Genomic DNA, 24454 nt, shown 5'->3' on the forward strand with positions numbered 1-24454 from the left:
CATTTTAATGGGATAGTAAGAGGTAAAAGGAAGCAAGTGAAAGAATTAAAAAAAAATGAGCGTGATGTCATCAGAGCCACAGATAAAAAGAAGGAGTTTTTGGTAACAGTATTTTTGCCTAGATTGGAAGTTAGGAGTTGGAAAGTGGCCAGGGAAGAGGTCGTTGTAAAACCCAAAGCAGCAAATACTTAAGAAATGGATAAGGGCATTGTTGGAAAGGATGGATACTAAAAGAAATATTTTAGAGATACCATAGAAGAAGGAAGGACAGCATTTGACATCACGGACGGAGGTGGAGCAGTAGTTTAAGATTACACTGAGGTTAGAAACCTGTATGATGGGTTAGGCGGTGGAGTCATCCAGGATGACGATGAAAGGACTGGAAGGGATGATGAGAAGCTTAGGTTCTCCCTGTTGCAATGGAGACGGCAGTGGGACGCCCCTGAGGAGGTTGCGGAGATGTGAAAAACTCTGAAGTTGGAGTAATAGCGGGAGAGAACTCCTCATCTCCCATTGACTTTGGTGAGCTGGGAATTAGTCAGTCCTGCCCTTCAAGCAAGGTTTGATCTAATAAATCCTTGGAGTTTTAATCTTTATAAATCTCCATGTCATCTCCTGCCATGAGTGGACAGTAATGAAAACTAAATTATTTTCTCTTTCCAGAAGTGATTTCCTGTGGTCGGTATAAGGAAGGCTGCTCCATCATTAACAATGCTATAACTTTTCTGTGGAATAAATATCATCTCTAGGGTTGTTCAACAGGAGGCTTTTACGAAAAGTTAGCTTGTAAATAAAAGACAGTATTTCAGTGAGAGTGCATCTTGGGTTTTGATTATAGGACGCAATGAATAAGTTGTCAGGAGCAGAGTGGAGGACGTTCAGTGATACCTAATGGCTAACTTTGCTTTTACGCCTTCCTACAGTGTTGTTGTAAAGCTGTACAACAATTTGGAGCCCTGAGAAGTGCTCCAGCTCTTTGTCTTCCTCAGACAGTAACAGGGCAGGAAAGCAGGGATAGGAAGAGGAACTGCTGCAAATGAATTTCTCTTTGGAAGTACACCAGCTCCGAGAAGAGAGAGCATATGGGTCAGGAAACATACTCTTGTACTGTTGTGCAAAAGGAAGGGGCTAACTTAGAAACTCGTTCGGCACGGTGACCACATCGCTTGCAATGTTTAGGCTCCAACCTTATGAAAACACTAATTAAGGAACGAAATTCATAGTTTCATAGTTTGTAGGGTCGGAAGGGACCTGAACAGATCATCAAGTCTGACTCCCTGCCTTGGCAGGAAAAAGTACTGGGGTCAAATGACCCAGTGCTTTTTGAGGTCAGCATGCTAAATTCCTGCGCATCACACTCCAGACTTTCCAAGTGCAAGTTCTGTAACCAAAGTCACATGCAGACATCCTTGTATCTGGGGTTGTTTTTTTTTTTCAGGCACATTCCAGGCACATGTGAACTTTTTTGTTCTTTTTTCTAATTTTTGGCCCTTGTTCCCCATCCAGTGGAGTCCTCTAGAGTGCTCCAAGTTCACAGTCCCAGTCCCCCCGAAATGACTGGGTAGACTTCTTAGGACAACCCCAATTTTAATGGTCATTGATTAGTCCCAGACTGATTTGTTAGCAGCAGGATGAGACTCTTTTGGTATACAGTAGCCTGCATCATTGTAAGATACCGACATAGGTTTGTAACTTTTGGGTGTATAGATGTGACGTTACTGTAGTGATAAATGTAGAGATTTTACGCCCAAGTCTTCTTTCGTGGTAATGTAAAACAAGAGTAGCTGCCCTGAGTCCAGGACAGTTAGGATCATAAAAAGAGAAAAGAATATACTCGGGATTGGATCTGATCAGATATTACGAGATATTATGCAACGGGCTCATCCATGTGCCTGTTTTCTCAGTAGCGTGTCCTTGTCAACTGAATCGGGAAATACGGTTTCTCTGCGGTTGTGAATTACCCGTGCCATTCCAGCGGAGAGTGAGATCGCTTGTTGTCATGACGACAAAAGAATAGTGAGGTGTTTACTGGAAAGTGAGTTCTGCACAAGCATTCGCATCCAGCTAGATCTGATGATGTTTGAAGAACTAATCTTAAGAGAGTCTATTCTTCCTCCAAAATATTTCCTCTGTTTCTGCAGTGTTTACCCTAGGATATATGGAAGATGGCTTTTTGAGAGCACAGCCCGGGACACAGTGTATGCTTTTGTTTTCAAAAGGCACTCCCGAGTTCAGTAATGGAAATCATATCTAGAGTACAAATAGCAGCATATGGAAAAACCAGTCAACTGTCGGCTGTTTGTATAAAGAGAGTTTGTAGCAAAGAGACTTCTTTATAAAATGAACCATATGGTAACTTACTTTTATCATTCTTTAATGTATTTTTATTTTAAAAGGGGTTTGAGCGGTGTGTGAATTGTGATATTATTTTACTCCTTGAGCTTTTCACTTTTTATAAAACTGTATTGGAGCAGAGGAGGTATTATTAATTCTCTGCAAAAGCCTGTGGTAGGGTATATATTTAAAAAGTAAAGTATGTGTACGCTATCAGTATGTTGCAGACTATTTTCTGTAGCTATTTATGTTTTGTATAAAGAGTTATATGTGCAAAATAGTATGATGTAATTTTGTATTTGTAGCTTTAGTAGCATATTTTTGATTATACTTAATAAGGTCTTCACTATTCAGAATATTATTTTAGAATGCATATGGGTTTTTAGCTTTTTGCAGTCTAGTATCTGAAGGAATTGCATTGAGATGTGGCTGAATAAAAGAATAGTTCTATGTGAACAGACTACTATACTACGGGAGAAATTCTGGAGTTAAAAATCTGGGGTGGATTACTGATATTTGAAATTCTGCAGATAGTTATCTGTCTGATGTTAGTAAGCCAGTATTAATTGCAATTATCAGTGTGCCTGTTTTGGACATTGGTGTCAGTGCATGCTTAGACCTAAGGGGCTGGGTGCAGCCAGTTACCTGCAGCTTGCATTGTGGGGAGGAAATTGGTGAGACTATTTTTGTAGGGCTCATACTTCCAAGAGTGCAAAGAAAACTAGGCTAGATATACTTGATGTTTCGCATTCTTAATATTTTGAACTGAAAGTGAGACGTTTTAGTAGCATGGAGCTCTTTATTTCACAATGAGCTGAATACTCCTGCAAGGTCAGTTTTATTTTGTATTTGTACAGTACTGAGCACAATTGGGTTCCAGTTTGCGGTATTTGGTAATTCCCAAGTAATAAATACATAAATAAAGAAAGAGTAATAATAGAAGGAGCTTGACATTTCACAGGATAGCTTAGCAGCTTGCAGAAACAAGCCTTTCGTCAGGCTATACATTATATTTCTCCACTGGTCTCCAGAATGGTTTTCTAAGCCACAGGACCCTAAAGATTGCATTTGACAAAAAAGATAGGATATGTCACTTTGGCTTATGCAGGATGAGAAATACTAATTTGTTACTTAACTTAGCCACTGGCAACATGGGTGGGGGGGGAGGATGGGATGGGATAAGGGGGTGGGCATTGGGAAGGTTTTTTTTTCGTTGCAGAAAGGGAGTGCTGTCAGTGAGAGCAGAAAAAGTGAATAGAAAAAGACCAGAAGTGACAAGTGACATAGTGGATTTGTCAGTCAGTCAAAAACATCAATGGCAAAAACTATATATTAATCATCTGTTTTTCTTACAAGCTTTAAAACTGTGGGCACGTGCCAGTAAAACGGGACAGATTTTTTGAAAAACATAGCACACTTCTCTGGTGTCATAACTCATGAGGTAACCATAACTCATTTCCTACGTCAATAAAGCCAACTGGCTAAGATGGTAATTAGCCACATGATACCCTCATCCTCCCTCCTCCGCTCCCTCCGTTTATTACGTACACTTGTTAAATCGTGTCTTAAATTAGATAAGAATCGCCAAGGCCAGGGGCTGGAGTTTGTTATTGATCCCTGCTGTGGTGGGAGACACTGACTTTATCGGGTCTCTGGGTCCTACTGTGAAGACTTATAAGTAGCTCTGTTGAGTTCAGTTCTAGGGAATCTAAACAGTTCAGTACATAGTGATAAAAAGCCAAACAACTCTCATGACTGTCCTACTTGTAGGTTTTCTATACTATTTTTCCTTTCGCCCTCATTCCCTCCACAGGGATTCCCTCTTCTTATTCTCATTCTGTATTCTGGGAGTGTGGGATTTAGAGCTCAGCCTCACTGTTGGCCTGCTGATGCTGAGCTAGCAATCATTTCTCAGTGTCCTGCAGGACCCAGTTTAGAACTCACTTGCATGGATGGAACTACATTTACTTCAAGGGGGTTGCTTATGCTCTTGTAAACCCAAAGTGAGTGGGTTTGCCAGGATTTGCAAACTCTTGAGCAAGGTCAGCTGGCGTCTTTGTTGCACTCAGATGGTCGTAAACACTTGCAAAGCTTCTTGCAGATGTGTGGCTTTTCAAAACACTTTAAGTGACACAGGTGGGCCAAAGTCAGTTCCTCTCCCTGCTACCCCATGAGTATCTTAAACTTGGCAGTTCATAGAGTCTATAGATTAGTTAGGGGAAACGATAGTTAATCTATTATCTCTTGGTGTCCAAGATGCATTGCTGAAGAAGTATGTAAGGGAGAGCTGAGTCTGGTATCGCAGAACTTTATTGCATATTTTACAGATTATGTCTGTCTGCTCTTGATCCTTCCTGCTATTCATCATTTCATACTTAAAATTTTCCTTCACCAGTGCACCCACAAACGCACAATAAAAATACCTTCATACAGGTGTAGAAAGGGATAGATGGCTGGAAGTCACCAGAGAGGAGCAAATCAGGTTTTATTCTTGATAATAGCTGCATAGTTATGGGGGCAATGCATCATTGTCATCTTTTCTATTTACAGGAAGAATGCAAACAAATACTGGCTCGGCAGAAGTCCAATTCCCAGTCTGATTCTCATGATGATGAGATTTCTCCACCTCCTCCAAACCCAGTGGTAAAAGCTCGCCGTAGAAGGGGTGGTGTCAGTGCTGAGGTGTACACTGAGGAAGATGCTGTTTCTTATGTTAGAAAGGTAACCTGTTGCCACCTATTTGATTCTAAACAATTCATGATGTGACTTGTTTGCATTTTATTCTGAAGAATGTAATTTGAACGGGTTGGGTCATTTTGTATAGCCACTTCCTCTGAGGAATCGTGAAGCAGTGGTCAAGAGTAAACATGAGAAGAACTAGAAGGTTACCAATGAACAAGGTTTGGAAAAAAATCAAAGGTGAGTGAGGAAGCTGGTTATAGTGGAGGAGGTCTCCTTGGATGTCACAACCCTCTGCTAGAGAGTCCGCTTTGGGAGTTACCTGTAATATACAGCAGGGATGTCAAACATATGGCCCATGGGTTGGATTTAGTTGATAGAGCTGCTCTTTTTGGCCTATTGGACTATCAGCAGAGCTGGGGAAAGTACTCTTCTAGGGAATCTGGGGTCTTCAGGCCTCAGTGGACATTGGAATCAGTGTTAGGAGGGTGAGAGAGGGCTGACATATTTCTAGTTGCTCTCCAGCTGCTTTGCCTGTGCACACTGCAGCATCCCTACCTCCCTGGCTTCTAGCCCCTGCCATGTATGCAGTGCTGGAGCCAGAGCTGCCATTGTGGCACGCAGCATGGGGCATGCATGTGTCCAATACGGGGCATATGGAAGAGGCTGGTACTGCTACTGCATGCTCCAGGTTCAAGCTGGAGCTGCTACTGCTGTGTGTTCTGGGTCTGAGCTGAAGCTGCTGCTGCTGCCACAGCTTTCTCATGTCTCGGCCTGGGTCTGGTCCTCAAGGAGCCACACAGTTTGAATCCAGCCTGCCTGGAACACAAAGTGAGTTTGACACCTCTGATATACAGCAGTAAGAGGAGGAGAAACTACAAAGTAGACAAGAGTTAGACAACTTCTGGCTTAAAACAACAACTCCACTACAGCATGGAGTTCAATCTGCTCTGGAGTAACTCAGATCAGAATCCGGTCCTTTAAAAAAAAAAAAAAAAAAAGCAAAGTTACCTCTCCTGTGGAAGTCTGCAGGCTATATTTTAATGTGCTGTAAAATACTTGGACTCTCTAAAACTTCACTATGGAACAAAAAGCCATTCAACCTGGGGAAACCCATAATTTAACTTAACAGGCTCTTTCCAGCAAAGCAGTTTAAATGAACCTAAACTTCATTGGAAAATCCCAAGCACATTGCCATTAACAGTGTGAGGCTTTTGCCCTGTCATGCTCTTAAACTCTCTTCCTGCCACTATATCAGAGTGCCATAGTTGTGCACATCAATATACAGCCTCATGAAATGAAGAGATCCTTGTCCTGCAGAGCTTTCACAGGAAGAAAAATATATATTGTCCCACCAATTCTGCTATATGCATCAGTTCAGTGAGGAGATTTCCAATGGAGGTACCTCAGATTATGTAGGGCTGAAGTAGTAACCTAGTCAGATAGGCCACGTCAAATTAATTAAACAAGACCTCCACAAGGCAGAATTTCATTGAGTGTTCGGTCTTGGAACTGCACTGAAGAAAAGCTTCCAGCACTCCATTTTACAGTCAAATGCTTATCCACAGAAAGAACTGCTATTATTTCACAAGCCCTTCACTCATATTACAATGGCAAAGAAGTTTTGTTTGATAATATCGCTTACTGAACCAACAGTAGAGGTATGAAGGTCCAGCTGGACCTTTTCCAGTAGACGGGTGGATCCAGGGGGTGCATTGGTGCAGATGCACCCCCCTTCTAATGCTGTCACTGCTGTCCGGAGCTGACAGAGGTATGGGGGGGAACCCCAAAGCTGCTTCTGCCACCCCAGGGGAAGCAGCTGTGTGGGGAGCCGAGCTGTGGACAGTGGTGGGGGTGCACAAATTCCTCCAACCAACATGCCTGCTCCTAGCCAGTGTGGGAAGAGCAGGGAGCAAAGACTGGAAGGAGAAAACTTTATGCCATCCATGTTGTTCCCGGCTAAGCCTGACTTCCCACACCACCTCTCCCTGAGTTCCCCTGGCTGGAGCTGGGCAAGGAGGGACTCTGGTGCCTCCCACCCCCAGGTCAGCTGGGGACAGTGGTAGCAGTGTCAGCAGAGGGTGGATAGCAGAGGGTGGATCCCCCCTTTTGTGCACCTGCTCCCTGGCCAGCTCCCTAGTGTCTAGTGTGGATATGGAAGCTCCAACGGTGCCTCACTCGTATCCCCAAGGGTCCGAGGAGCTGTGTCGCACCCCCCTTTGGTAAATCCTGAATACATCCATGCTAGTAGAGGTCCAGTTTTTGAGCACAAAATACCCTTCAAGTCTGGAAAAGAAGTAGATACAGCCTAGACTAAATACAGGTAAAGCAATGGCTTTTGTTTAACTCCATTTTATAAATGACAGTGATTTCTTTATAAAAGGATTTTGGTTTTGCTAGAGTGTGTATTGATTATGGGGCCAGTAGACATGTCAGCAGGTTTTGCACCTGTTATGTAGGCAGGGTCTTGTTCCATTTGGTGCATGTTGAACAATAGAGAGTTTGAGATTGGGTGTTGTTTGAAAGTCCATAGAGAAGCAAGTGGGAAGTTGGGATCATATAATCACAACCGCCAAGCAGCTCTAGCTAATCTCTCCTGCAAGCAGCTCCAGCTAATTTCTCTGCCTGCAGAATACTGTTACACCTAACAGTGAAGGCAGCTGGAGGGCATGCAGATAATTCTCGTGCCAGATTCACTGGGGGCAGAGTTAATGTTGTGTGATTAGTGCCTTCACACTGTCTCTTCTGGAGTCTGAGTTTTGCTGAACTTTGAATTCCAGGAGGGCAGGAGATACCACAGGGCAGCCTCAACTCTGCACTAGTGACATTTTCCAGTCTCTGGATTTAAACTGATTAACAACCAAGTACAAGTCTTCCATCCTGCAAGGGTATCCCTAGAGGATGTTTCCATCTGCCTGGTGCCCTTGCTGGCTTGCCCCTGGAATGCCAGTTTACACATGTGAGACCCCTTGGTTAATGCCAGCGCTTGGGACAGTCCATTTTTGTACATGCTCCAAACCCAGTTGTCTCACTGAAGCATTTTCTTTCTTTACTAACTGTAGGCTAACAAATACCCTCAGCAGCAGGGGGAGTGTAAGAGCTCCTGCTTCAGTGTCAAAATAGCTTCCAAAAGAGATGATTTAATGTCAAGCAAATGCATTTTGTCAATTGTTACTTCTGACAGGGTTCTCTCTCCCCTCCCCCTTAAGATCATATATGATCTTTGTCATCTGCTTATGATATAAGCTCCCTGATTACTGCTGAGTCTTCCCTCCTGAGAAGCAGACACCTGGCGGAACTTTCTGCCTAAAGCCAATCAGGGAGGAGCACTCTCCCAGTCTAAGTCAGATAGTACTGGCAACTATCCAGCACGCTCTAAAAACACTATAGTCAAACTATTAATGCATTGCATTGTTTAAAAACCATTTATATGGTAGCTTAAAAGGCACTTTGAACTACTTAATTTTCCATTTTCTACACTTCTTAATGTCTCCTTTAGAAACTTTTAAGAGAAAACAGCATTTATCTCTGCTCATTATGGGCCCAGCCAAACTCTCCTGGAGGGTGGGGGAACAAAAAAACAACAACAACAAAGAAACCCAATGGAAATGTACCTCCATATTTCTTTGGATTATTTTCTTATCTTCCTAATGGAACCTGAAATTAACAACTTGGTTTGCTTCTTTCCATCAGCCATGATGTCAGTATGGCCTTGGTAGGCAGTAACTGGTTCAAAGCCAGAAGCAGCAGCAGCACAGATCATTTTCTGTGCATTCTATGACTAGTGCTATTATGATTTTAATTTCTTAAAAGGAGATTGGATTTAAATAATAATCCAAGGGATATTTTCTTAGACCACTAACTTGTTAGGAATGCAAAGGAATAGAGTACTAGCCTTAAGAGCTGCATTTGACTGCTTTTTTCTCCCCCTTCAACAATCAGCAAATGACTGCCTTAATATCACAGAGGTGTATTTGGAAGAACCACCTACACTGAGGGAATACGAGGAAAAACTGAGAAGACAAATATTTTTAAAGCAAGACCAATATTGGCCTTAGACTGTTGGGAACTCAGGTTTTAAGACAGTGGCCAAGAAAGATAAACTCAAGAGCCTGAAATCAAGGACTTAGCGAGCATGGGAGAAAATTAGCGTAGAAAGGCTTATGTTTTGCAGTTTTTCTTGTAAACATGGCTATGGTGCCACACAAAGAAAGATTCAGATGAAGTGTTATTTTGTTGCTTTATTTCTATAAAGAAAGAAAGAAAAAGCTATTCCCTAAGATTTGATCACTAACTGACTGCAGGCATCTCACGATACAGGTGACTCAGTTCACTAAGTGGAAATCAAAAAGTGTTTTCTTGAAAGAGGCAATGATACAGTTCTCCCTGTCACAACCAACCTTTTCTTCTCTGGCTACCAGCAAAGCTTTGAGGACCTCTTTTCCATTTTCTTTTTGTTTCTATTGCACATAAGCCACCTCATCCCACGTTCGAGGCTCTGCCTTGCCGCTTTCATGTTAGAGTGGCACTTGCAGGCTAAATACAAATACATCAAATACAAAACAGGTTTGTAATAAAGAGGATGGTGTTCAACTGTTGTCTGTGTATTTAAGGAACAGGGCAACAATAATGGGCTTAAGTTGTAGCCAGGAAGGTTTTGTTTGGATAATAGACAAAACTCTCGGTGTGTGGGTGGTTAAGCTCTGGAACATATTGCTTATTAAAAGGAGGTTGGAGGTTGAAATCCAGTTTAGATAAACATTTGCCTGGGATGGTTTAGACAGGGATGATCCTGCCTCCAACCGGGGATTAGACTAGGTGACCTCCTGAGATCCCTTCTAGCCCAATTCTTCTGTGATTCTATGCATATATAAAGTCAAATCAGAGCTTCATGCTTTCAAAATACGTTGTGTTTGTAAAGATACTGTCTGCTTGTTGGCGGTTCAAGGGCTGAATTGTATGACAGATCTAGGTCAGTTCTTCATTTGACACTCAGCAATCGGGTATGCCCATGCAGCTGTTCGTCCACTTGAGACAGACAGCCTTTCTGTTCCTGGGTGGGCAGTAGGGCCACCTGGACAAGTCAGGACCCTTCCTTTGCCATGGGGAGACAAATGACAGGAAACAACCCTTTAACACAGCAAGAGAATGTCTTCCCTCTGCCAAAATGTAAAGACCCCTCCCCAGCTAAGATTTATTCTCCAATTCATCGGGCATTTTTCTTTAAAAAAATAAATAAATAAATAAATAAATAAAATCATTAGTCTCCTTAGCCCTCTTGGGAGGATCAGAGATTTAAAACTAAACAAATAGATACCCAACTCTTTTTTGGTGTGGGGGAATCAAGAGGAACTTTAGAGGACTCTCTCTCCTCTTCTCACATATTTAACCCCTGCCATTTCTGAAAGGACCTTTTATATAGACTTCTTCCTCTCAGCTGTGTCCATTCCCTCCTGAGTGTCGGTGGCTCTTTCTTGGGCAGAGAGTCTCTGCCTTCCCCTCTTATATCACAAGGACCATTCTGTTATGAAGACACTACAAAATATTGCAAGGTGCTTTACTTCTCATACTTCAGACTTTAATATCAAATCAAGATCAGCTTTTTGTCTTGTGCAATTTCTGCAGAAATGTAGATAGTTCTTCCCGTTGCGCTTATATTTTAAAATTCTCCAAAATACTACCCTTTGCCTTAATTTCTTTTACTTAATTTTACTGTTTGTGGAAATGGTTGTTTTTTGCATACAAAATTATTTAAAAAATCCTAGATATGAGCGTATATACTATTGAAAATAAAGCAGGAATTCTTTCCATCATCAGGTTTTGCCCATTATCAGGACATTTCCTATAATAATAAAAAAAAATAGATTTTTTTTTTAATTTTTGAAGCTGAGAGAGTGCATTGATTCATAATTTTAAAGATAGATTAGTTTGTATGCTACCCTGTAGAGGACTTTGGAAAGTATTTTCTTAAATCTATTAAAAATAAATGAAATGTGAAGGAAGCCTGCAGTTTCTTGTTCCTGCTGATTTTTTTCCCTTGTATTTTATAAGGACATTTAAAAGTTTTTTCCTCCCCTGTATTTCTGTTCTGTTTTTTATATGAGGAATGTTTATTCTTATCGCTACATTGTCAAAATAGAAATGTCTTCTTTTCTTGGTGGTTTTACATGAAATTCTAAATTTGACTCAGCATTTAAAAAAACCCCCCAAAACACTGCCTATATCACTGATTAATGCAGCCTTTTAAACAGAAAAACCCAACAACGAAACAAGGCCAGAGCTATAACTTTCTTTGTTTCTTCTTCTCACTCCTAGGTTATTCCAAAGGACTATAAAACGATGACTGCTTTGGCCAAGGCCATCTCCAAGAACGTACTCTTTGCTCATCTTGATGACAATGAAAGAAGGTATGAGGTACTTTTTGAATTAGGGGACTACATTACCTGGACTGAAAGCAAAACCTCTATAAAACCTGAAACATCTTGTATTTCAGCCTAGAACAGACTGTTGGTATTGACATTTCTCTCATCACATATCTGGGTTATGACCAGTTCCCCATACCACTCATATGGTTGGTTAGAAACTAAGACCTTGTCTACACCAGGATCTTGAGCAGCATTGTGGCAACGGCACTGTGCTCCATCAGTAGAACAACTCATGTTTGGAATTAACTACATTCTTAAGAACAAATTCTTACTTGTACCAGGCATAAATTAACCATTGTCACAGGCAGTTGAATAGTCTAATTATCAGGACATCCCATTAGGGTGCAACTTCTCAGAGTAATTAGGAGGTCATGAATTTCCTATATATTCTCTTTCCCACACACATGACAGAAATCCAATATAGTTCTACTGTAAATCTAGGGCATGCCAGAAACCTATTAAAATATGCAAGCAATGGAAATGTATTTTCACTGTCAGGTGTAAACTGACTGGAGAAGTAAAGGGATATTCCAAGGATATTTCAGCAAAGAAGGGGGAAAAAACCAAACCAAAACCCCCCTAAAAAACCCAAAAAACAAACAGGAAAGGAGTGTTTAGTTTTTCATGCTCTAACTCAGTATTTAGGGTTGCAAGTGATGGCCACAACCTCTCCACACCATTCCTTAGGTCTCATTTAATTCTATGAGCTAAACCATCCACTGCCCGTGTACAGATATGTGCATGTGGGGAAATTGTACAGGGGGTGCTTCACCTCTCTTGTGCAGTCCACATGAGAGCTAGAGACAATCTGTTGCTCTAGTCTAAGGAGACCAGGGCTTACCATTTCCTTATGCGCTCTTGGGAGCAAATTACCAACAAATATGGAGACCACATGGCCCCCTCTCCAAGCCATGGCGCACCTGGTGCAACTCCAGGAGAGATTTTCCCTTACCGCTGTTCCTATTGCAGCACTTAGCTCTTCACCACCCCTCTTCTGAAGGCAGCACCTGCATGCCACAATCGAGCCTCATAGTAAGCAGAACAAGCTATCATGCACATCAAAAGCAAGTGAAGCTCTTAGAAAGATGTATGCATCATGCTTTCGCCAACTAGGATGTAGCATACAAAGAGACTGTTTGGTCTTTGAATCTCAATGCATTCACTCTTGACGTTGTATGTTGTTGCTTTAGTCCAGTCTCATCTTGTCAAGTGGTGAGAAGTAAGCAAGCCAAAATATGCTACCCTCATTGATGCCAATTTGCATCTTACTGATGCAGACATACAGCTCAGGAAAAGCAATGGTGTCTGGCTCTGTCTGGGGATCCTTGCATTCTGTCTTCTTTGAAGGAGTGGGGGAAAAGGGGAGTACTTCATGTACTCTGCTGTAGTGGTTTATTCTCCTGTAGCAGCTCCTCCCAGTCTGGGAGCACTGGATAAGTGACAATTTTTGCCTGATCTGGCCACAGAAAGCAGTTTATAGCCATGACTAAACACAAATGCACAGTCGGATGAAAATCTGACCATTGCATGAAGTATCAGATGAAGATGTGTAAACAAACTATAGCATCTTCTGTAACTTGTGTCTGCGGAGCTCCCAGCCTGTCGCTGTTTTCAGAATGGAGGGGGGAAGGGAGTGGAGGAAGTTCAGTCTGGGGATTTTTTAGCCTCCACTAGAGGGTGGGTTAGGTGTATTGAACCCCTCCCTCCTGGGTTGGGGGCTCCAATTTACCCACCCCACCCTTTAGCACTGGCTGAGGAGCCCCAAGAATGAGTTCCCTTCACTGTCTTTCCTCCCTCCCATTCTGAAATCAGAGAGCCCAGCCTGGAACCAACAGTGAATTTGTTAGGTGTGGGATAACCTTGTAAATCAGAAAGCTTTGCCGAAAATGTTCCAAGTTACAACTGGAAGCTGCACTTCTGTCTGCACCCATTGTTTCACTTTGGTTGTCAACCCTCCTCTGTCAGAAAAGGGAAAAAAAAAATAGAGGCATGGCCTCTTGTACTCATCTTTCTTGAGTGAATCAGCTCGGAGTAACCTTTGTTTTAACCTGCTCTGGGGCTAGGAGATCTAGGAGCATTCATTGCCCAGTAGCTGTAGAGGTCTCTATGTGTGTCTGCATGAGACATTTGCTGTGGAGCCATCTAACTGGCTCCGCAGTAAAATGTCACTGTCTAGATGTGTGGCTCTATTAGGTTATAATAGATTAATAAATGCTGCTGCAGGGTAGTCCGGTTAAATGCAAGTACTACTCTGTGGTGGCATTGTTTTGTGCACCACAGTGGATGTGTAGGCAATGACAGGGGTGGCTGGGGCATAGGGGTGCTTCAGTGCCAGGCTAGCCAGCAGGCAGCCCCTACACTGAAGTAACCTTGTGCCCCAGCCAGCCCCTCCGCAGCATGTGGAGCATGATTGGAGCAGTCCAGGCTGGCAGAGGACCTGGGGGCATCAGCCTGTCAGCCCCAGGCTGGTCTGACTTGGTTCCATGTGCTGCAGATCAGCTGGCTGAGGCATGAGGGCACTTCAGCACAGGGGGTGCCTGTTGGCTAGTCCCACAGTAAGGCACTCTTGTTCCTTAGCTAGCTCCTCCACAGTATGTGGAGCCCAATCGGAGCAGCTCTAGGTTGGGCCGCTGACCCCCTAGGTCAGCTGGCCCAGGTTGCTCTGAGTGGGCTCCAAGTGCTGCACATGAATAAACTCTGGAGCAATATGCCCTGGGGTTTTTTGCTTCCAGATGCACATTCAAATGGTATGCCTGGGACCAAAAAACTCCAGAACAATAATCTCTGGAGTTTATTCATGTGCATTAATCACACATGTAGACGTGCCTTCTGTGTACAGTATCAAGCCATGAGTTATGATAGCGTGTTGGAAAACATCCTACATGTATGTTTATTACACATGCAGCAAGTTAGCCATGTGCTCAGCGGTATGCCGCAGTAGGATCCAAGATAGTACTGTTCAAATTTATACTCAGGGCATTATTTTGGATGGTCTGTGGTAGCCTCCCTTCCCAGACAAGGCATGATGTAGAACTGGCCCAAGGGCTGATTTCTCAGAGGTATTGACAAATGTTTCTGCTTATCTGAAGTGCTGAATAGAGAGCTTTACCTGGGAGGGGACTAAGAGCTCAATCCTGTACCACTGGGTCAGTTTCCAATGACTTGGATGACAGCAGGTTCACATCCAAAGGTGAAATCATGACCCTGTTGAAGTCAATGGCAAAATGCCCATCAGTTTCATTGAAGGTTGAATTTCACCCTGGTTCTCCCTTGGCATGAGAGTGCTAGTCATGATTAGAAGCTACAGCAAGCTCCAAGGAACAGATGGCTTTAAGCCACACACACAACTTATGCTTTGTGTACCTCATCCTTAGCCAAGGATCTGGCTTATTATGTACATCTTGGATAGAAAGTCTCTCGTGCATAAAGGTCCCATAGATCCATTATGGAATTTTCTTTGAATTGACCAAAAAAACCAACCAACCCAACAGAATGCACATTGTTTATACAGTCTTTTAATAAATAATGAAAACTGAATTCCATTTATGGCAGTAACAGATTAGCAAACATACTAGAGTTGACTTTTCAGCAAATTTTAGTAATAGCTCTCAAAGAGGTAAGATAAATCCACCTAAGGGGAGAAAGAGAGACAACTGTATTTTTGTGTGTGCGAATGATAAATTAAGAGTAGTGAGTTGCTGCTGACACATGGAGACCAGGGGTATGTTTGCACTGTAGACTAACTCTGCTATTTTAGCCTTTGCTCAGAAAGCCTCAGACTTTGGATCTGGTCTCATTGTCACAACTGGGGGTTATAGTCAAACCTGGGTCTCACTCTAGAATGGCCTCCAATCTGCCCACTTTGCATGAGGATGTTGTTTAGCTTGCGCAGATGAGCTTGTTTGGAAAGTCCTCCACTGCTGTCCTACAGTTCCTGAGATGTGTGTTACTGCTCTTCTATCCACTCACTTCCCTCTCCCCTCTTTTGCACTGAAAGCTACCTTCTGGCTTATATACATTTGGTTGACATTTATGCCTTTATTCCATTTTCTGCGGTTTCAGCTCAAACAGCCTCTGCAGATGCTGTCCCAGCTTGATTTAGCTGGCCAGAGGGGAAAACCAGGTTTCTGGTTGGCCTCTGGTATAAGCATCCCAAAGAAGCTGATGGAGATAGAATCAAGCAGACAGCTGTCCAGGGCAGGGGTTTCTGTTACAAGTCATAAATGATAACTAGAGGTAGGGACAACACCCTGTTCATTTGCTCTGCTGACAAATTTGACTAGGTCTTTTTGTCTTGTCAAAGTTTTTCACTGCCTTAAATACCCAGGAATGGTCTAAATTTTAGACTGAGGCCACAGGTAACTTAAACAGCATCAGAGAAGATTTCCAAAGAAAGGGGTAAGAGTCAGAAGAATGGACACCAGAAAAAGGCCATATTGCTAGGACAGGGCCTGGAATAGACTTTTTGACTGGAGATATCTTGAGATCTCTTCAGGGATGGACCAAGGAAACCGCATTGAAAGGCAGAGCTGGAAGAGTTGGACCCATATCCAGGTGAGTGGCACCCACCATCTTTGTTGTTGTTGGGAAAGTTGCAGCCTAAGTGGGAGAAGTTTCTGGTTTGTAACCAATAAGATTCTGTCCATGCATCATGTGATGGGATAGCTTTAGTCTCAGTTGTGGGCAAGAGGCATCCTATTTTTCCCCACTCTTCTTTCTCCATAACCCATGTTGCCCAAGGTTTGAACTCATTAAAGAGGAGAGAAAAAAAAAAAGTCAAAGCTGAAATTGAAGATTTCACGAGCATAGGTGCATATTTTTGCATATCTGTCAGTCTTTGTTACTCTGTCACCAGTAGACAGACATGGTATTACACCACTACTAGCATTGTCCCTTTCTTAACATCTTTGAGGGCACTCCATGACTGAAATAATATTAAAACAAGTCTGGTAACAGGTCTCTGGTCTGATGACTTTAGTTTCTAACCTGGCAACATGGCTAACTCAAGCTGTAAGAGTGCACTGTGTAAAGAGGACTCACAGCATGCCAAGGTGAGAAAAGTATCAATCTATAGAAATGCCATGGTGCAGACTGTTACAGGGGGGAAAAGGATTCTTTCCTTTTCCAAAATGACTGGCTCTTTCTTTTCTTCAGCAGGATTTTCAGCTTCTCCTGGACTGGAGATAGTACCTGGAATCAGTGTGGCAAGAGGGAAGAGGCCAAGGGGGTCCTGACAGAAGGAAACCTAGACTACCCATGTAGGAGAAAGATGGAGGGAAAGCCAAGAGGAAGGGAAGTAGTTACAGAACCTCAAGCACAACTAGAGGATAACAGAGCAGGACTTAGAGCAGAAACAGGAGCTGTATCATGCAACACCAACTCTAGCATAGTCACCAGTACCTGCAGCCCCCACTCCTTGCCAACATATTTTGCAGCCAATTTAGCTACTGGACATTTCAGTGGCTGGGTGGGCTCTGACCTAGACTTTCATTTACTAGAAGGTCTAGGTGTTCCCCATTTGCTGTTTTCTAGTATGTCTCTGTAACCTGTACATCCTGGGGCAGACATCAGATACACTCTGTAGCAGGTTCAGGGTTAATTAGCTCAAACAGTCTTTTAACTATACAGAGTGCCTTATTTCCTGGGCCCAGTGCCTCACAGGAAACCTTTTCACCACAAGTCAATACTCAACTTGGCAAAGGCCAAATAGGGCATACTCACAGCCCAGAGTCCTCTGTAGTTCCTGGGAAGGTGCCTCCTGCTCCCTGCTGTGATCACCACGCTGCAGGCTTGCTTCCCAGGTTGTCTCAACCTTAGTTCCCCAGAAGTGGTCCTGCTGCTCCCAGTTTTGAAGCTCTGAGTCTCTTGCCAGCCGCTAAGAGCTCCTGGACCAGTGTTGCAGCCACTACCAAGCAATCCTCTGTCTCACTCTAGCCCTTGCAGTCCCATCTTTGTTTATCACAGAACACCCCAACTCCCTTCCTTGGGAGCCCTTTTAGCTGCCTGGGAGTCAGTTAATTATTTGCCTCAGCTGATCCAGTTTCCTAGGCAGCCTGTAATCAGACTTTGCTACCTGTAGCTGGGCTGTAGTCCCTGCCCACCTGCAGGCTTCTATAGCCAGGAGGGTACAGGCTGCTGCAAGCTTTTGCCAGCCAACCTGCTACGCACACCTGACATCCCATTTCACTACCAGTGAGTCTGGACAGCTTCCACTTCAGTTAATGGCACACATTTGCACTGTTGCTCTTTGTGCACAAGCAGCTGGAATGCCTGCAGTGCTTTCCAGAACAATTCTGTTTAGTACTTCATTCATTAATAAATTGGTTTGCTTATACAAAGCATTGGTGTGTGAATACTTTCTAAAGAGGGCAGAGTCAAGAAATTGCACCCAGGGCTTTAAATAAAGCACCAGACTCTCTGATAGTCACAGAAAATAACCACTAGCAAACAGTAAATAAACCTCTATATCTGCTCTGACAGTATATGGTTTCATGCTTTCTCATAATGGTGGAGAACCATTCTGCACAGGAGCTTGGGAGGGATGCAGAAAAGTCCTACATACCACAGACCTAGGGTGGTTCAAGTAAGACCCTCTGTCATGCCCCCAGCAATCCAACTGGCAAATGTGGGTGACAGTCCCATCCATACTGAGACTGCTATGTGGCTGGAAGCTGCCATGCAGGTGCTCCTAGGCAGGCTTTGCAGTGCCAGGCATGCATGCTCAGGAGCATGGGTTTGAATATGTGACCTGGAATGGACATGCTCCATCTTGAGAAATGGATTTTGTCATAACTACTTGTTCTTAGTTGTCCTGGTGCTGCCACATACAAATATTTGTTGAACCTCTGGTGATTAGTGGATTTCAAGGCCATTACTTACTGCTATAATATCATGTTTTATTAAAATACTGGCCCCAGCCCAGCTAGAATGCCTTGTTTGTGTGGAAGAAACCTAAGACAGGCACCATTCAGAAGCAAGATACTCAAGGAACAGGACACCCCGGCTCTGATGTATTCATTATGCATCCTGTAGGCTCATTGCATTTGCAACTTGACTCCTTTGTTAAAAGCAAACACATTGCAGATTCTGCCTGGCTTTTCTACATGTGCTCAATAGGCAGAAATGGTATACGCTTTCCCTTGCTTGCTAGCCTGCAGAGAGACCAGAAAGGTTTGTTACTGTTATTTGTGCTACTGTACTGCTCAGACAGCACTTTGTGCTAGATACTGTATGGACACAATAGTGGGCTACAGCCCTTGTTTCAAAGAGCGTACACTATAAAACAAGCCCACCAAAGGATTAGAAGTGAAAGAGAAGCTCAGAGAGGTGAAGTGCCCAATAATAGATCAGTGGCAGAATCAATCACAAGACCAGGTCTAGTGACTCTTAATCTAGGGCTTTATATACTGGATGATACTGCTTCCCTCAGAATGGCAGGGTTTGCTTCCCTACTGACTCCTTTGGGATGAACGGTGTGTCAGTGAGGATCCGTGATAGGAGGGCAGCCCTGTAGACCTGCTCCTCTTTGCTGCAGGTTGAAGAGCAGAACCCGTGCCATGGGGTGAGCAGGTTGCATCCTATAATGGCATGTGGTAACATGCATTTTCTGAGTGCCTTGGGAGACAATCCACTGACTGGGGAGAGGTGGAAAAAATAAAAACATACATCCCCAAATTTTATATTTGGAGAGGTATTACTCGATCTCACACGTTTGGTGTGACTGCAGTTTTAGTTATGGATCTCAAATTAATCTAGAATATTCCAGCTCTTATACCTTATTGCAACGATTTCAGCTCCCATGATTCCATTTTTTAAAGTTAAACTATGAAAGCTGACACGGAGCCATTGTCTACTGTACAGTAAAGCTTGCCTATGTTACTGCACTGGCTACAACCCTGTTTAATACAAGAAGGCAGTTCACTGTGGGATGTTCTGTTAAGGACACTGAAATCATATACCTTTTTTCTTTTAACAGAAGAACAGTGACATGCAGAAAAAACCTGAACTAAAAGACATGGCACTTACATTCATGGTCAAATGTAACATGTTCTAGTCTAAAGTGTACAGTGTTGAAGCATTCCGACTTTGGGGAGGAATTTCATTTTTCATGATTCTTTTTTTTTTTAGATAAGGAAAGGATGTTTGCTTCTTTACATGACTGCAAGCGTATCCTTTGAATTCCACCTGCCAAGAAAGGTGAAGGAAATACTCAAACTGACCTCTTGTAAACTAAACAGCATTTTTCTTTCTTTTGAGTAATGCCAAGGAATTGTCCAAATAAAATACCAACACTAACCCTCAGAAAATCCAGTTTCCCTTTTTGCTTTATAAATTCTGTTTCGGCATGCTAGTTTAGTACATGCTTAAGTATGTGCTTACATTTAAGCCCTAGAATAGTTCCACTGACTTGTCATTGACACCAAATGAACTATTCACGTGCTTATATTAAAGCATGTGCATAAGCATCTTGCCGAATTGGAGCTGCCAATTCTTATTCTAAGAAAAGCTGTGGAATTTGGAAACAGCAACTTTCTGGCAACCAAAATGGAAATGAAATTGAGTGGAATTCCCAGCCACTTGGAAAATAAATTCTCCAATTCCCCATTCAAGGATTAAAGGCTGAATTTATTCTGAGTCGCATCCATCTTGGTAACCTGCAAAGTATTGTCTTTAATCAAACTTGAATGAGCGTCATGTACAGAGGCAGCAATCTCTAGGGTTGTTATCCGAAGTCCCTCTCTTAGAAGCCTTCAAGAGATTATGTTCGTTTTAATTTCAGTGCACTGTACAGCAATCTTAACTCCACACAGAATGTGTACAAGGAAAGTCTTTTTGTGATAGCAGTTTTTTGGTCCCGTAGGACAGGTTATACTTCTGACTTATGATATATTCAAGCTTTCATTTGCTAAAGACAAGTTTTCAGTTTTCTTAAAACCTTTGTTTAACTGAACACTAGATGAGACGCTGACTGCACAGTATCTTGTTCCTACTGTGCAATAGCATCACGTGGCACAAAGTGTGATGCGATGCTGCTGCGCAGTAGTAATGAGGTACTGCTCAGTCAGTGTTACCTACAAGCTGTTTGGCGATGCTACTGTGCAGTAACTCCGGAGACCGCATGGTCTTTAGTACTTGTGTACACAAGTAACAACTGTGCAGTCAGGATCTTGTGTAGACATAGCCACTGTATAGCAGACTTGGAGACTTCCTTACAACTACAGCTGGTGCCATGTCAATTTTAAATTTAAATTATGTATCAATTTTTACCTTAGTGATTTAGTAGAAGGTAGTCTACCACATGCTCAAGTAAGATTTTTGCATAAGCAGTTCAAGCAGCACACTACTTTACCTGTTAGCCATCTAATTGATTAGAGAAAGTAGGCTGGGACATAACATTCATGCATTCATAGGATGAAATCCTTAGCCTAAGCTTGGCACATTGCAGCTGCTGTACAATGGTATTTTATTTAAAAAAATCTTCTCCTTCGGCAGTCCCTCGCAGTCAAGGATGATTGTCTTTGAATATGTATTTTACATTAAAATAAAAAGCCACTGTCTCCCTGCTGTGAAATATCTCTACTACTGCAGTGTATGTTACTGTGCCTTTGTACACTACTTGCAATTAACTAGTAATAATACCATAAACTTATTACTTGATATTTAGGGGTATACAATTGAATATAAAGGTTGAATAAAGGACTATCCAGTCTTCTGTCTGCCAGTATTTTGTCTTCATCTTTTGCATCAAAGTGTCTGAAAGCTTGTTGGGAATGGCAGTTTGTCTCTGTGCATGGAAGAACAATGGTTTATTTCACCTAAAGCTCCTTAAAGTGTTGTCTTTTTGCCTTAAGAAGGGGCATACGTAAATTGTCAACAGACACTCTCACTGTAATAATTCTTGTTTTGGGGACTGATTCTTCAGGCTTTTCTAAGCCAGATTTCTTCCAGAGGGACTTTCACCTGTGCCAGGATGGAAAGATCATCTGTGTGTTTGAGATGCATAGTTGTACATTTAGCCTGGGCTTTTCAAAGGATTTAAGAGAATTAACCATCTGAATTGATTGAAATATTGTGGGATTTGGACATGTAACTCCCTTAAGTTCTTGTGAAAATCCCAGTCTTAGATTTTGACATTTAGGCATATAAATTTGCATTACTGAAAGATGTCTGCTTTGCAATGCAATCTTGTAAAAAAAAAATAAAAAAATGTCTCCCTGACTTAATAAGGCAGGGAGAAAAAGAACTATAATACTAATGGATTGGAAATTACTTTAGGAATGGAAGATCCAGTTTAGCAACCACAGAAGCATTCCAGGGCCAGAAAGAACCTCAGGGCCATGTCCAGATGTGCAGGGGCGTGCGCTTGCAGTTGTGCTCCCCTGCACATGTGCTTTGTTGTGGGACACATTGTCCCACTTTGGGCAAACTGCCTTTGCCCAGCTCCTCCTGGCTTCCCGTGTGCTGGAGCAGCAGGGGCACAAATCGAGCAGTAGAGATGCTTTGGCCAGCAGCCAGAGTGTCTCACTGGAAGACCAAACCTCCATTTGTTCCAGCGCATACTGTTTTCCTGTGCTCTGCACGGCTTTTCTCCCCCAGCGCTTTTTTTCAGTACTGGGAAATCCCAGTAGCAAATTTTGCCTCTCCACCGCAAATTGGTTAACATTCCACGTGTGCAGTTTGTGACACCACACAGAGGTTTGTGGTGCCTCAAACCACACATGCCTGCATGTCTGGACATGGGCCAGGAAGTCATCTAGTTTAACCCCTTACTCGAGGCAGGGACACCCATGCCTAAGCCGTCTCAGAGAAGGGATGAGGTCATCTGGGACTTTGCCTGATCTCCGTGAAGTCTCAAAGATAGTAGATTCCTTGAGCGCTCTAGGATGACTCTCCTCTGGCCTGCTGATCTGAAAGCATCCAGCTTATCTAAGTAATCTCTTACCTGTTCTTTTCTTATTCCCAGCTGATTTAGTTGTTCCTCATGCTGCTAACGCTGCTTGTTATCTGGCAGTTGACCTTTTCTGGTGAAAACTGAAGTAGAAAAGACCTTAAACAGTTTGGTTTTCTCCACATCATCCATTATTAGAGTTCTCCCTTTGTTCAGAATGGGACTTAAACTTTCCTTGGTCTTCTTACTTTTAATATACTTTCAGAATGCTTTTGTGTTACCTTTTATCATGGGCGACTGGTGCCACCTTAGTCGGGGGAAGGCATATGCCCCCCCCCCCGGTGACCAGTCAGTGTCTGGGGAGGGGGCTCTCCTGTGGTCACTTTTGCCAGCAGAGGAGGGGGAGGTCCCCCATGGCCGATCGTGCTGACCTTAAACTTGGAAAATTAGTAGGCAAGATCCTATGGGAGACAAGCCTAAGTCTGCTTTTCTGAAGACTGGTGGTTTCCTGCTTGCTTTAGGATCATGAACTTTCTCATTTCATGATCATATGACGTTTCTGTCATGGCAGTTCAGGGTAAGGTATTTGACTGCTATGCTGTGAGGACTGTTTTAATGGAAAACCCCCTGAAAACCCAAACAGTGATTTAGTTATTGTTTCACAAGCTGATTATTACTAAAGAGCTTGACCTGAATACATTGCATCTTGTGAGGTAACAGCTGGTCTATCATTGTCCTTGGAAAAAAGTAATAGTTGCTAAGATTTCAGGAGACAAAGATGCTCTTTGAATCAACTGGAACAGCTGTAAGAGTGACACACCATGCACTGTCAGCTGCTAAATTCAGATATTCAGACTGCCTGAAACAGAATACTTTAACCCTTTGGTGCTATCAGACTATTTTTTTATTTCCTTTCTTTAAACAAAAGGGAGAATGCAAAGTTTAGTTTTCAAATTGTTTTGCTTGCTTTCCCCATAAAAAATCTAAGAGGGGTAATCCTTTAAAATTTTTCTGTACTTGAGACTAATTTGAGTTTTTATATTTATCCAATGTCTCGTTTTCAAACACTATTAAAACATGCTTTTGGCAGTTCAAGTTTGCATTGGATAGCAATTACTTGGATTCCTGTGTGGCACATAAAATAGAAAAATAAAATGTTTTAAATGTAATAATCCTGCCAGTGTGGGGTTAAATACATTCAGCTCATCCAGGTAGGTTAAGGGTGACTTTATCATGGTCTAGAAGTACCTGCTCAAGGAGCAGGTCAGATATCTAAGGTCTCTCTTATCTAATAGACAAAGGCAGAAGGGGTCCAAAGGTTGGTAGATGAAGCTGAGCAAATTCAAACTGGAAAAACAGTGAATTTAATAAATGTGTTATTAACGCTTGGAAAAATATAACTAGGATGTAGCTGTTTTTCCATCACTTGAACTCAAGATTGGGGGTCCACTGTTGCCAATTCCTTCAAAGTTATCATTTGTCTTCTGATATTTTGTGTTTTTCTTAAATCCCTAGCTTCTGATGGTAGATAACTGCAAGTTTCTACTCCTTAGGTTTAATAACAATTGAAAACGCGTGTAGAGATAATGGCAATCTCATGTTTCTTGGGGGGGCCTGGCTTACGCTTTTTGAATGTTTAGGATTCAATCTTGGATGGCTTCTTAAAGTATGTGCTCAAATTTAACTGCTCAGATTTAACTGCTCAATTTAACTATGTGCTCAAATTGACATTTAACATTTTTCAAGCAGTGCCTCAAATCTAAAGAGACTGCTTACACGGAAAGCAGATATAATCATAATGATTTTACATGGGAGTCTGTGGCACATGAGGGTGCAGATCCAGAGGCCTGATTCTTGTTTAATGCCACTCTGTACCACTCAGGTAGTCTAAAATGCCTTGAATGGACTGTATTTTTATTACTACGAGGCCTACTTGGATATTCCAGTACAGCACTTTAAGTACAAGACCAACGTAACTCTCTAAGGCAGTGTGAGCAATCTTTTTCGGCCGTGGGCTGATGTGACCCACTTTGGGTCAAAGGCACTAGAAACCGGCTACCACAGCTGCTTTTGACAGTAGGATGGGGAAAGCAACTACATCTGGTGTTTCTCCTGTAAGCAGCATGGG

The 24454-nt window shown here is 42.6% G+C and overlaps 1 protein-coding gene across 1 annotated transcript in view; it reads left to right on the forward strand.

Moving 5' to 3' along the window:
- PRKAR1B (protein kinase cAMP-dependent type I regulatory subunit beta) overlaps positions 1-24454 on the forward strand; it is a 121884-nt gene that overhangs the window by 14179 nt on the left and 83251 nt on the right. Inside the window, exons 3-4 of the mRNA XM_019542090.1 lie at positions 4885-5055; positions 11329-11420. Of these exons, the coding sequence (XP_019397635.1) occupies positions 4885-5055; positions 11329-11420 (263 nt within the window). The remainder of the gene's footprint in view (positions 1-4884; positions 5056-11328; positions 11421-24454) is intronic.

The sequence above is a fragment of the Crocodylus porosus genome, unplaced genomic scaffold, assembly GCF_001723895.1.
Source record: "Crocodylus porosus isolate Cpor-Errol unplaced genomic scaffold, CroPor_comp1, whole genome shotgun sequence".
Classification (NCBI taxonomy): domain Eukaryota; kingdom Metazoa; phylum Chordata; order Crocodylia; family Crocodylidae; genus Crocodylus; species Crocodylus porosus.